This window comes from Erpetoichthys calabaricus, chromosome 4 (genome assembly GCF_900747795.2).
Source record: "Erpetoichthys calabaricus chromosome 4, fErpCal1.3, whole genome shotgun sequence".
Taxonomy (NCBI): Eukaryota; Metazoa; Chordata; class Cladistia; order Polypteriformes; family Polypteridae; genus Erpetoichthys; species Erpetoichthys calabaricus.
Window position 1 is genome coordinate 320348102 of NC_041397.2, and position 15061 is coordinate 320363162.

The 15061-nt window shown below is 43.0% G+C and overlaps 1 protein-coding gene across 1 annotated transcript in view; it reads right to left on the reverse strand.

Moving 5' to 3' along the window:
- LOC114643526 (NACHT, LRR and PYD domains-containing protein 3-like) overlaps positions 1-15061 on the reverse strand; it is a 2412635-nt gene that overhangs the window by 227889 nt on the left and 2169685 nt on the right. The window contains exons 20-21 of the mRNA XM_051925773.1: positions 7363-7539; positions 5139-5312 (exon numbers count right to left, since the gene is read on the reverse strand). Of these exons, the coding sequence (XP_051781733.1) occupies positions 5139-5312; positions 7363-7539 (351 nt within the window). The remainder of the gene's footprint in view (positions 1-5138; positions 5313-7362; positions 7540-15061) is intronic.

Below are 15061 nucleotides of genomic sequence, written 5' to 3' on the forward strand. Positions count from 1 at the left end.
GCAGACCACACCAATCGAGAGCCAAATGGACAGACAGACAGACAGATAGATAGATAGATAGATAGATAGATAGATAGATAGATAGATAGATAGATAGATAGATAGATAGATAGATAGATAGATAGATAGATAGATAGATGTGAAAGACAGTAGATAGATAGATATTTTTTTTTATTTTTAAAAACAAACTTTATTGAATAAACACAGAAAATAAATCATAACAGTAAACCAAACTCAATCTTAAGTCTTACAGTAAACATATACACACATTCCTATTTATGAATATTCAGTTTCAAAACATTACATACTCAAATTGTTCTTAGAATAAAGTCTATACATATATTTATCTAATCCCTCCCATTGTTTCCACCCTCCAATCCCACTTATCCTTCGTATTCTTTATTATCTCAAAGTTATAAATAAGTAAAAAACAAAACACCAAACTCAAAGCACAAATTGTAAATAATAATCTTCATCACATTTACAAAGTACATTATTTACGCACCACAATTCTTTAAACTGTGCTAAATTATTTGTAGACTTATAAAAATTAAAATCCACTAATATTCTACTTTCGCACACTTTTCTATAAAAGACAATAACGTCTTCAATCCCACTCCCAGTAATTTTGTTTTTACGGGTCTTCCATATTGACAGTTTTGCCTGCCGATAATAAAATTAATTAATTTCATATTTTCTCTTGTTTGTCATGTAATTCTCACCCCAAACACAAACACCATGCCATTATACGGGACCCCCAGCCCTTCTACTATTCTTTCTATAACACTAAAGAAGCTCTTGAGTCTCTCACAGTACATAAAAGCATGATAAACAGTTTCCCTCAGACCACAAAAAGGACAGCAATCAGAAACCCACGGACATATAATCGATAAGAAGGAGTTCACCGCTAGTATCCCATGCACCAACCTCCACTGCAGGTCTCCCACCCTACTGGCCAATGGTGGCTTGTACAACGACCTCCAGGCGGGGTTCAGTCCTTGAGGGCCTCCGAGTTTGTCTCTCCAAGGTGTGTCGTGTCTTCATGTCCTCAGCTGTTCCAGGTTGTTCACCTTCACGCACATCCTGTAAAGCTGCTTCCCTGGCACCGTAGGCAGAGATAACGGCTCAAGAGAACGTAAGGCTAAAACATCGGTCTCACCATCCCTCAGTTCAACAGCTGGAGATACAGTAAGCGTTGGAAAAGGCGTTTCATCATTTGGTTTCAATCGTGAGGTGAACATTCTGTGCAGGAGTGGCATGGATTCCCTGTCCAGTGATGATCTTATCTTACACAGAAACTTCTCCATGAGGCGCACTGAGTGCACTCCTGTCTCCTCTGCTACCACCTGTGCACTTTCCCAAGTGTAATTTTCCCAGTCAATTATGTCCTTTATTGTAATTATTCTATGTATTATGAAATGATGAATAAAGTTTTCAGAAAGTCCTGTAGCAGTGCCAACAGCAGGATTGTAGAGCAGCGGTTCATCAAGGACCCAAAAAGAGGAAAGGTCATCACAGTCCTTTTTTATCGACAGTAGTTGCCACGCTGCTAGAAGGCTTTTATAAAACTCTGGCACATGTAAAGTCCTGATCTTATCAAAATGGCACAGCAGTAAACTTTTACCAAGTCCCAAATGCCTGGCCTGTTTAAAGAAAAGTACGGCCAAGTTCATCCACTGGCTCTGCTCAACAGGGTACAGCAGTTTCTGAATGGTCTGAAGGCGGAAAGCAGCAATCCTGCTGGTAATGTCAATAAGTCCTTGTCCGCCTTCATCCAACGGCAAGAAAAGAACGCCCTTCCGTATCCAATGGGTACCATTCCAAAAGAAATCCATGATTGCTTCTTGTATCTGCTGAACAAGCACAGGTGGAGGTTGCAGACAAATACATTTGTGCCACAGGCTGGAGGTCACCAGGTTATTAATCACCAGCATCCGTCCTCTATAAGATAACTGAGGGAGTATCCACTTCCACTTAGTGAGCCAAGCTGTAACCTTGTCAAACAGACCCTCCCAGTTCTTTTGGATGTAGTGGTCATCTCCAAGATGGACTCCCAAGTACAGGAAACCCCCAGTGGTCCACTGCAGACCCCCTTCCAGTCGAGGAGGACTACATCCTGTCCAGTTCCCAACCAGCACTGCACTGCTTTTATTCCAGTTAATTTTGGCCGATGACGCTTTACTGTAATTCCGCAGACAGTCAGTTAGTTTGTCCAAATCCTTTTGGCCTGAGATGACAACTGCGAGGTCATCAGCATAAGCAGTGACTGTCACAGGGTCCATGTTGCAGTTGGGGATGGTGAGACCAGTCAGCACCTTCCTCAGGTGCACCAGGAAAGGCTCCAACGCCAGAGCATACAACATACCGGACAAAGAGCAGCCCTGTCTGACTCCTCTTCTGATGCTGAAAGGTGCGCACAAACCACCATTGACCTTAATTATACCAGAAATGTCACTGTAAAGTAATCGAATACAATTAATAAAAGACTCCCCAAACCCAAAAGCCTTCATGGTATTCCATAAAAAAGAGTGACTGACCCTATCAAAAGCTTTTTCCTGGTCAAGAAATATAAGACCAGTCCGAAAACCAAACAGTTTTGCAGCAGCTAAAATGTCCCGAATTAAAAAAATGTTATTAAAAATAGACCTGCCAGCCACGCAGTAATTCTGATCAGGATGCACCAGTCTCCCTAAAACTTGGACCATCCTGTTGGCTAAGGCTTTGGAGAGAACTTTATAATCTGCGCATAAGAGAGACACTGGCCGCCAGTTCTTAATGAGACACAAGTCTCCCTTCTTCGGCAGCAGCGTGATCACAGCTCTACGGCAGCTTTGAGGTAACAAACCAGTTTTGAAACTCCACCGAAACACTTCAAACAAGTCCAGTCCAATGACATCCCAGAACTCTTTGTAAAATTCCACTGGAATGCCATCGATTCCCGGGACCTTCCCTGTATTCAGCTGTCCCAGGGCTGTGGTGAGTTCTGCGAAGGTCACTTCACTATTTAGATCTGCCACGTCTGCGTTGGGGAGCTGTGGTAAGTCCTGCAAAAAGGCCTGTTGGTCTTCACTGCCACCATCTCCATCTGCAGCAAACAAAAGTTCATAAAATTCGCGGACCACCTGCCGTATCTCACTTGGCTCTTGTGTCTCTCTGCCATCAGGTGTTCTTATACAATGTAAGAGCTTACTCTGCGAGTTTTTTTTCTCTAAACCAAAAAAATACTGCGTTGGTGCATCCATCTCAGTCAGCCGCTGAAAGCGGGCCCTCACTAACGCCCCCTGAGCCCTGGTCTCAAGCAGGTGGGCTAACCCCAGTTTAGCAGTAGTCAGGCTCGCCTGCAGCTGCTCATTTGGACCCTTCTCTAGTTGTTGTTGAAGCTCAGCTATTTGATTTTCCAAAGCTGCCATTTCTGACCGCAATACTTGGGTGACATTTGTGGTATACTCCTGACACAAAGCCCGGATGTGACTCTTTCCAACCTCCCACCACTGTTGTAAGCTGGTGAACTCCTTCTTCATAGTCTTCCAACCTCCCCAGAAATGAACTAATAACTCTTTAAAATTCTGATCTTTGAGGAGGAGTGTGTTATAATGCCAGTATGGACTACGGGGTCTGTTCACGTTAAAAAGAAGTGAACAACACACCAGACTGTGATCGGAGAAGCCAGTAGGTACAATAGAGCACACTTTAAATAACCCTAACAGGTGCTTAAAACTGTAAAAATGATCGAGTCTCACCATTGAGATCGTGTTTCCACTCGTCCTCCCCCACGTGTATTGCCGACAGGCCCCATTTTTTGACCTCCATACATCTTCCAGCCCAACGTCCTTAATTATTTTTCCCAAAGCTCGTGCTGAGCGAGGGTGCGGTTCCAGTCCATTGTTTCTATCCATCCTTGAGTCAAGTGTACAATTAAAATCCCCTCCTAACACCACCACTTCATCAGGGTCACACTTAGATAACAGATCTCTTAACTTGGTAAAGAAGTGGAGCCTCTCCTCACCCTCATTCGGGGCGTACACGTTAATAAAAGTGACAACACTACCTTGAAGTTTTACTGTCACTTTCAAGAGTCTCCCTTTCACCAGCTCATCAGTCCTGCAGACTTCTACTTGAAGCCCACCAAGAAATAAAATGGCCACTCCAGCACTAACATTTGTCCCATTGCTAAAGAAAATGTCCCCTTTCCAATCCCTGCTCCACTCCCACTGATTTTGCTCATCAATGTGAGTTTCTTGTAGAAAGGTGACATTCAAATCTTTTTGTCTTATAAAATCAAAAAGTGCGACCCTCTTATCTGCACTTCTCCCCCATTAATATTTAGGGTTCCTATGTGTACACTTGCCATAACACCTGAATATATAGATGAACACCCAACGAAACACAGGGACCACCACAAATACTGTGGAGTGGATTTAACAGGGGGCTTAGCCATTAGGTGGTGTTTAAATTAGACTGTTTCCTCAGTTTACTGGTTAAATTCTTGAGCCTCATGAGCTCTTTAACGTTAAACATCGCGGAGGCTGCTTTGTCCCGCCGCAACCCGCGGATAGACGATATAAAGAGCTCAATGTCTGGGAAAAACTCAGCCACGTCCACCCCCTTTTTAGACAGACAGACAGACAGACAGACAGACAGACAGACAGACAGACAGACAGACAGACAGACAGATAGATAGATAGATAGATAGATAGATAGATAGATAGATAGATAGATAGATAGATAGATAGATAGATAGATAGATGTGAAAGGCACTATATATAATAGATAGATAGATAGATAGATAGATAGATAGATAGATAGATAGATAGATAGATAGATAGATAGATAGATAGATAGATAGATAGATAGATAGATAGATAGATAGATAGATAGATAGATGTGAAAGGCACTATATAATAGATAGATAGATAGATAGATAGATAGATAGATAGATAGATAGATAGATAGATAGATAGATAGATAGATAGATAGATGTGAAAGGCACTATATAATAGATAGATAGATAGATAGATAGATAGATAGATAGATAGATAGATAGATAGATAGATAGATGTGAAAGGCACTATATCATGTGATCAGCCCGCCCATCAATAACACACTCACACCCCCCACCCCTCCCCCTCTTTACTCACCCCAGTTTCTCTAATTTACAGTTGTCACTCCTGAGCCCCTCACTCAGCTGACGAGCCCCTGAATCTCCCAGCTTGTTGTTGTTCAGCACCAGTTCAGCCAGCCGTGAGTTTGGAGATGAGAGGACCGAGGAGAGAGCTGAGCAGCAGGCCGAGGTGAGACCACAAGAGTCCAACCTGTGAAGAAGAAGAGAGACGAGTGAGGACAGACAGACAGACAGAAGGACACATAGTACAAAGGCTCAATGACTGCACCGTCTTCACTGAAATGCACTTTGACCCTGAGACCACTGCTGTCCTTATAAGGTAAGGCGCTATATACCTGACAGTGTCTTCTGCCTTCCTGCCACACTGACTGGTGACAAATCACTCAAAGTGACATGTGGACACTGGACAGGAATGTGAAGGACATGAGGCTGACAGTGTCCTGCACTCGAGGGTCCAGACAGACTTGTCAAAGCCGATGACAGCGGAGGGACCACCTTGGATTTGTGTCTGTAACTCAGGACTCAGCACATGGAGGGGCTTTGAATGATTTGCAGGACCCCATCCACAGATTCCTGTTAGACACGCCGGTCACTGCTGGACATCGGAGAGCACGAAACTCGAGTGTCTGTCATGGTGGGCTCTCCTGATGTCAGACCACTTAGACGATGAGGACCCTCTGTCTGTGTATTGTGACAAAGACTGGACTGACTGTGTGATCAGTGACATAATGGACAGGGTGGACAGGACTGACATGTGACACTTCTGACACTCACACGTCACATGCTGACCGGTGCCACTGACCAGCTGACCTCAGTCCACTAAAGGCCTCACTGCTGGTGACCTCAGTTTTCTTATTTCTCTCCTAATTTGTAATAAAGCCAGTGGACGAGCTCTGAATGGACACTCAGCATCACAAAGTCCAGTCCCCTGGGCACAGAGGTGGTCTGAGTGTACTGTGAAGTGACCCCCATTACTGCTGACCACTGCTGTCCACTCCCAGCTCACCTCTGACCTGAGCTGCCCATTCAGAGCAAAATGGCAGAGTGACCTGCTAGCATCGCCACCTGCTGGTAGGTGTTAGAAATGACACAACTGACATCTCAGTAACATCAAACCACACGGAGAATTAAAGAATAAAAAGACAAGAAGAACAGCAGCTGGGCCACCAAAAGAGAAACGAATCAGAAGATCACAAGAAGAACACATCAGGGGCTCAGAAAAGGAGGAGAATCATCAGGAATTCAGCAGTCCGGACCACCAGGATTAACTCACCTGTGAAGATCAGGAAACAAATCAAAAGAACAACAACACATCCCATAATAAACAGACAGAATATGAACGAAGGTGAAAGAAAACCAAACAATCGTCTCTTCATAGCTCAGTCCTAAATCACAAGCAAATCCTTTTAGTTCTGAAGACAAAAGTGAAGCCCCCCATGGCAGCCTGTTTGAGGGGTCCTGCTTCTCGAGGTCCGACCACATAAACCTCACAGTCTGAGGGCCAACACGATTCTCTCAATGACTTCTTCAGGGCAAACAATAAAACATAACACATGTTACTAAATAAATCCTAAAAATGTCACTCTGTGACAATGACAATGACGTGTGTGACATTAAAGAGTATTGGCGTCCACTGCAGCTGTCCCCGTGTTTAGGACCCCCGTCATTTGTGTGTTCCTGATGTCACATTAGAATACGCTGGTTAAGGCCGATGTCTGCAGACACATTGAACATTCAAATGAGGACATGTCCCCTGTTCAAGGTGCCAACGTTGTAATAAAGGGTGACACCATTGTCATCAATCAAGTGACGATTTGTCTAAGAAACAGGAGGGACTCGAGCTGTGAGGGTAGAATACACGACAATGGGGTCACATCACAAGTCTGATGTGCAGGACACCAACAGAGGAGCACGTGGACATCAGGAGCAGAAAAGTGACGTCAGTGAGGGGCTGAGCAAATGTCACTTTGTCACTAAGGGTCACAAGGTGGGACAACTGAAATCAGAAACTAATAGAAAGTGCTGGGGATTGTGATGGACACTTGAGGTCTCAAGAAGAGAACTGGACTGTCAAGATAGATAGATAGATAGATAGATAGATAGATAGATAGATAGATAGATAGATAGATAGATAGATAGATAGATAGATAGATAGATAGATGTGAAAGGCACTATATCATGTGATCAGCCCGCCCATCAATAAGACATTCACACCCCCACCCCTCCCCCTCTTTACTCACCCCAGTGTCACTAATTTACAGTTGTCACTCCTGAGCCCCTCACTTAGCTGACGAGCCCCTGAATCTCCCAGGTTGTTGTTGTTGTTCAGCTCCAGATATGTCAGCCGTGAGTTTGGAGACGAGAGGACCAAGGAGAGAGCTGAGCAGCAGGCCGAGGTGAGACCACAAGAGACCAACCTGTGAAGAAGAAGAGAGACGAGTGAGGGCAGACAGATAGACAGAAGGACACACAGCACAAGGGCTCAATGACTGCGCCGTCTTCACTGAAATGCACTTTGACCCTGAGACCACTGCTGTCGTTATAAGGTAAGGCGCTATATACCTGACAGCGTCTTCTGCCTTCCTGCCACACTGACTGGTGACAAATCACTCAAAGTGACATGTGGACACTGGACAGGACTGTGAAGGACATGAGGCTGACAGTGTCCTGCACTCGGGGGTCCAGACAGACTTGTCAAAGCCGATGACAGCAGAGGGACCACCTTGGATTTGAGTCTCTAACTGAGGACTCAGCACATGGAGGGGCTTTGACTGATTTGCAGGACCCCATCCACAGATTCCTGTTAGACACGCCGGTCACTGCTGGACATCGGAGAGCGCAACACTCGAGTGTCTGTCATGGTGGGCTCTCCTGATGTCAAACCACTTAGACGATGAGGACCCTCTGTCTGTGTATTGTGACAAAGACTGGACTGACTGTGTGATCAGTGACATAATGGACAGGGTGGACAGGACTGACATGTGACACTTCTGACACTCACATGTCACATGCTGACCGGTGCCACTGACCAGCTGACCTCAGTCCACTAAAGGCCTCACTGCTGGTGACCTCAGTTTTCTTATTTCTCTCCTAATTTGTAATAAAGCCAGTGGACGAGCTCTGAATGGACACTCAGCATCCCAAAGTCCAGTCCCCTGGGCACAGAGGTGGTCCGAGTGGACTGTGAAGTGACCCCCATTACTGCTGACCACTGTTGCCCACTCCCAGCTCTCCTCTGACCTGAGCTGCCCATTCAGAGCAAAATGTCAGAGTGACCTGCTAGCATCGCCACCTGCTGGTAGGTGTTAGAAATGACACAACTGACATCTCAGTGACATCAAACCACACGGAGAATTAAAGAAGAAAAAGACAAGAAGAACAGCAGCTGGGCCACCGAAAGAGAAAAGAATGAGAAGATCACAAGAAGAACACATCAGGGGCTCAGAAAAGGACGAGAATCATCAGGAATTCAGCAGTCCGGACCACCAGGATTAACTCACCTGTGAAGATCAGGAAACAAATCAAAAGTACAACAACACATCCCATAATAAACAGACAGAATATGACAGAATGTGAAAGAAAACCAAACAATCGTCTCTTCATAGCTCAGTCCTAAATCACAAGCAAATCCTTTTAGTTCTGAAGACACAAGTGAAGCCCCCATGGCAGTCTGTTTGAGGGGTCTTGCTTCTCGAGGTCCGACCACATAAACCTCACAGTCTGAGGGCCAACGCGATTCTCTCAATGACTTCTTCAGGGCAAACAATAAAACATAACACACGTTACTAAATAAATACTAAAAACGTCACTCTGTGTCAATGACAATGACGTGAGTGACATTAAAGAGTATTGGCGTCCACTGCAGCTGTCCCCGTGTTTAGGACCCTCATCATTTGTGTGTTCTTGATGTCACATTAGGATACGGTGGTTAAGGCCAATGTCTGCAGACACATTGAACATTCAAATGAGGACATGTCCCCTATTGAAGGTCCCAGTGTTGTAATAAAGGGTGACACAATTGTCATCAATCAAGTGACGATTTGTCTAAGAAACAGGCGAGACTCGAGCTGTGAGGTTAGAATACACGACAATGGGGTCACGTCACAAGTGTGATGTGCAGGACACCAACAGAGGGGCACATGGACATCAGGAGCAGAAAAGTGACGTCAGAGAGGGGCTTAGCAAATGTCACTTTGTCACTAAGGGTCACAAGGGGGAACAACTGAAATCAGAAACTACTAGAAAGTGCTGGGGATTGTGATGGACATTTGAGGCCACAAGAAGTGAACTGAACTGTCAAGATAGATAGATAGATAGATAGATAGATAGATAGATAGATAGATAGATAGATAGATAGATAGATAGATAGATAGATAGATAGATAGATAGATAGATAGATAGATAGATGAAAGGCACTATATAATTACTAGATAGATAGATAGATAGATAGATAGATAGATAGATAGATAGATAGATAGATAGATAGATAGATAGATAGATAGATAGATAGATAGATGAAAGGCACTATATAATTACTAGATAGATAGATAGATAGATAGATAGATAGATAGATAGATAGATAGATAGATAGATAGATAGATAGATAGATAGATAGATAGATAGATAGATAGATAGATGAAAGGCACTATATAATTACTAGATAGATAGATAGATAGATAGATAGATAGATAGATAGATAGATAGATAGATAGATAGATAGATAGATAGATAGATAGATAGATAGATGAAAGGCACTATATAATTACTAGATAGATAGATAGATAGATAGATAGATAGATAGATAGATAGATAGATAGATAGATAGATAGATAGATAGATAGATAGATGAAAGGCACTATATAATTACTAGATAGATAGATAGATAGATAGATAGATAGATAGATAGATAGATAGATAGATAGATAGATAGATAGATAGATAGATAGAAGACATGAACTCATCAATTACCACTACATTACTCCTCCACTACTCCCTGGTCCCCCCCACATTAAGTACACACGTTTGTATTTAGTATTCAGTACTCGTTATTCCAAATTGATTTCTTGTTGCCCCTCCTCAATAGAACACAGCACCCCCTTCACTCCCCACACTTTTTCAAATTCTTCAATATTACACATTATTTTTTTAATATGTAAATTCCAGGTTAATTCTCGAAATAACATAAAATTTGAAGATAAAGAGTACATCATCTGGTAACGTACCACACTGTTTGTTATTACGGATTTTTAAAATGGCTAACTTTGCTTGCCGAAGTAAATAATTTAATTTCGACTTTGATGTTTTGTTATATTTCATGCCCCAAATAAATCTCTGATCACATATTTCACATATTTTCTTAAAGTACACAGACAATATAAGAGTAAATGATAAACTCCACACAGAAGTCTTTTTCTCCACACAGAAGGCCCATTTGTCGCTCACATCATTAACAAACTATAAGAATAAAATATATAATGTAATCTTCAGCAATGTTAAAGTAATAACATAATAAACCCAGGGGATGGTGTTAGAAAATGATCCAGGATAAGCATAATAAGTCTTAATGCAATAATAACAATAAACCAAGGGTATGATGTTAAACAGTCTCCTTTAGGGTAGTAAGAAAAAAAAAAGTGAATTTCTTATACACACACGTCTATAACTGTAATTAAAACATAAACAGAAAGCATCCGAGTAATGAATAGGATGTATAATTATAATACCCATATCATTACAAGTGGATCAGACAGCAGGTGATATCTTCTTGCCATGCCATGACAGGATGCGACTCACTATTGTATTTCATAATAATGTCGGGATCAGCTTTCTTAATTCCTTTTCTGCTTCCTCCTTGCTGGAGTAGACGTGGTATTCGCCTTGAACATCCTCTTTCAGTTTGGCAGGGTACAAGAGGCTATATTTGATATCGGCTTGTCGTAACCGCTGTTTAATGTTGTAGAAGGCTGCACGTTTATCAGCTGTTGCGGGTGAGAAGTCAGGGAAAATACGAATGTGGTTATTTTCAAATATAATCTCTTGCTTGTATCTGAGGAGTGCCATCACATCTAGCTTACATAGTAACCTCTCGAAGCAGACAATAAAAGACTTAGATCTAAAGGTATTTGATCCGCATATGCGATAAGCTGCTGCTATCTCAGTATCTGATTTAAAGTCCTCTCCAATTATTTTAGAGAATAGTTCAGCTGTGAATCTCACTGGGTTTGGACTTTCATGATTCTCAGGTAGACCTTTGATTCTAATATTATTTCTTTTGTTTCCATCTTCCAGAGCAGCAAGTCTGTCTCCAAGTTTTTTGCATTTGGAACTGGCAGCTGTTGCTTTTCCATCAGTGGTGGATGCTAGATTTTTGGCTATTTCAATTCAAGTCGTGAATGCCTGCTCAACATCCTCCAGCTGATTGGCAAATGTGCTCAGTTTAGACGCACTTTCCTGAAAGTGCTGCTCAATTTTATCCAGCATACCATGAAAGGTCACCTCAAAGCGGATATATACGTGTTTCTCCGAGTCTTTGTTATCCTGCTGCAGCTCTTGCAGCTCCCGCCGCAGTTTCTCGCTTGTCTTCTCACTTATCCTCTTGTTTGCCTTGAGCATACTATTTATTTCTTTCTTTATATCATTCTTTATCTCTTGCTTGAGCTCAGCCATCATCACCTTCAGTTTGGACAGATCATTTCTGCTTTCGAGCACTGTACGTGAAGCGGCAGGCTCTATTACAGCCGATGTTCCTGGCTCACGTGGAGTAGATGAAAGCACAGACTGCAAGACCTTTTCCAGTTTCAAATGATCTTCTCCAATTGGTGAGCTATCGTGACCTGCGTCACTCGCACATTCGCTCCCCATTTCGCTCTCAACTGGAGATGATACTGTGGGCCGTGGTCCTGAGGAGTCTGGGCTTTCGCCCGTCTGTTCCAGGTCAGTCTCTGAAAGGCCGTTCCTTGAGCTTGAACTTGGACTTGTCGGTCTGGGCTTGGATGTAGCTTTAGTTTTCTTTTCCACTTCTTTCTGAGCCTCTTAATTGCCAACCATGTTTATATATGCTGTAGTAGAACCCTCAGGTTGGATAAAGACAGGATATCTCAGGATAATAAGGAAATAATATAAAAAATAACACCGCTGATAACGGAGCTCCGCTTCAGACGTCCATCTCTCGAACGAGCACTTTCTTTAGCCAGTGCACACCATTCCAAAAAAAGTCAACTAATAATTTCCGTATGGAGTTTAAGAGTCCTGATGGCGGGTCAACGCTCATCAGTCTGTGCCACAGCATGGAGGCAACGAGATTGCTAATAACAAGAACTCATCCTCTAAAAGAGAGCTTAGGCGCAATCCACTGCCATTTCCTTAACTAAGTCAATTTGTTGTAAAAAGCCCTCCCAGTTGTCCTTTTCAATGTCTTCACCACCCAGCACAACCCCGAGGTAACAAAAAAATTTCCTATTCCAGCCCAACCCTGATGGTAAGACTGGCAGAGGACGATGTGCCCAGTCCCCTGATAAATATGCATTCCCCTTCTTCTAGTTAACTTTAGCAGAAGATGCTCCCTCAAAAAGTACTAAACATTTACACACAGCGGAGACATCTTCATCAGAATTAATAATTCATTCATTAATAATAATAATAATAATAATAATAATAACACAGTACTCACAGGTGGTGCAGTGGTAGTGCTGTTGCTTTGCAGTAAGGAGACTGTGGAAGATTGTGGGTTCGCTTCCCAGTTCCTCCCTGTGTGGATAGTGCTTTGAGTACTGAGAAAAGCGCTATATAATTGTAATGAGTTATTATTATTATTGTCTTCATCAGAATTCACAAACACCACAACGTCATCAGCATAGGCCAGAAATGTAAAAGTTAGATTTTTACACAACGGAATTGTGAATCCCTGCAGGTGTTTCTCAAGGTTCAATGGAGATGGCGTATAACATTCCCGACAAAGGACATCCCTGACGAATCCCCCTGGTAATAGCAAATGGCCGGCTTAACACTCCATTGATTTTTAACACTCTAAAAACATTGAAATACAACAATTTGATGTACTTTACAAAACGTAAACCAAAACCAAACGCTCTTAAAGTTGTGAACAAATTTTTGTGGTCGACCCGATCAAAAGCCTTTTCTTGATCCAAAGATAGAATGCCAATATCGAGATTGAAAGCTTTCGATGCAGAAATGACGTCCCTCAGCACAAATATGTTGTCATGAATTTGTCTGTCCGGTATGCAGTAGGACTGGTAGGGGTTGATGCCCATCACTTTTCTCAGCCTCATCACTAACCCCTTCGAGATGATTTTATAGTCAGTGCAGAGTAAGCTCACGAACGCCAGTTCTTTAGCATTTCTTAGGTAGCAAAGTGATGACAGCTCGGCAACAGCTGACCAGAAGCTCCCCTGCTTGTAAACTGTCTTGTACCACAGCATGGAAGTCCATGCCTAATAACAGCCAGAACTGTTTATAAAATTCACCTGGTAAGCCGTCTATTCCGGGTGTCTTTCCAGTATTTAGACTGTCGAGTGCAACTGTGAGTTCTTGAAAAGTGAGGTCGCTGTCCAGAAACTCGGCAGAATCGTCAGAAATGTGAGGCAGTCCTTTGAACAAAGTGGCTGAAGAAGAGAAACTGAGCAGCTCCTTTGAAAACAAAGTCTCATTAAAAGACACAGCAATGTCCTGGATGTCCTCAGGCTCTCTCAGCTCTTCTCCAGTATCTTTTTGGAGAATATGAATAACTTTACCTTGGGCCTCCTTTTTGTACAAAGCAGCAGATCCTCAGAGTAGCCATGTAACAGAGTCTGATGTAACTCAGTGATCTCCTCCTCGAGTTTCTTCATTTTTAAAATGCAGGCCTTAGTGACATGTTCAGTGTATTGTCGAATCTGCACCTTGGACAGGTCCCACCACTGTCTCAGGGATCCAAACTGCAGCTTGGTGGAACTCCACTGCTTCCAAAAGAAATTCAAACATTCCAGAAAGTGACTGTCTTGAAGGAGAGTGGTGTTGAAATGCCAGTAAGATTTAGATGGGAGGAGAAAGGTAACAGAAACCAGAGAGTGATCAGAAAAAGCGACAGGAGTGATGAGAGTGTTAGTTAATAAATTGAGGTGGCGTTTTGGACTGTAAAAGCAATCCAAACGGGCCATCGAGAGGTGCCCTTTGCTCCCTTTGAGCCACGTGAACTGTTTGTCAGCTGGAAAGTGAGAGCGCCACACATCCACCAAGTCGTAGGCCTCGACTATTTCCTTCAGTATCCTGACTGACCCCAAGTGCGGCTCGGCCCCATTTCTATCCATAACACAGTCCTCTGTACAATTATCCCCCCCAGCATGACGATCTCATTATTAGCAAATTCTTCTAAAACCCCCCCTAATAATTAAAAAAAATCCACCCTGGCAGTGCCGTTATTTGGGGCATAAAAATTAATAAAAACCAATGAGTGGGGGCCATCCTCTGCCCGCACAACTAACAGTCTGCCAGCCATAACCTCAGTCACCTTTGTGATTTTTACTAATCAGCACTGCCACCCCCGAGCTCACACTGGTGCCATGACTGAAAAAGCCCGTCCCTCCCCAGTCCTGCACCCAGGCGGCCTGACTCTCCAGATCTGAGTGGGTCTCTTGTAGGAACCCCACATCTAAGTGCTTTTGTCGTATAAACTCACAGACCAAGTTCCTCTTCAAATCGTCTCGACAGCCATTCACATTTAGGGTACCCACATGTAACTCAGCCATAGTTACATCACAAAACACACCAGAAACCCAAGAGGTTCACTTTCTTGACTGCATCATCCATCAAGACTTATTTTGAAGAATCCTGCGCACTCTGCTCATTACGTTTTTCAACCTGGTGTTCTCCTTTTGGTCCAACCCTAAATTAGCTGCATTGCACTTTATATTTTTTGCTGAACTCAAAAAGAGATCGAGGTCC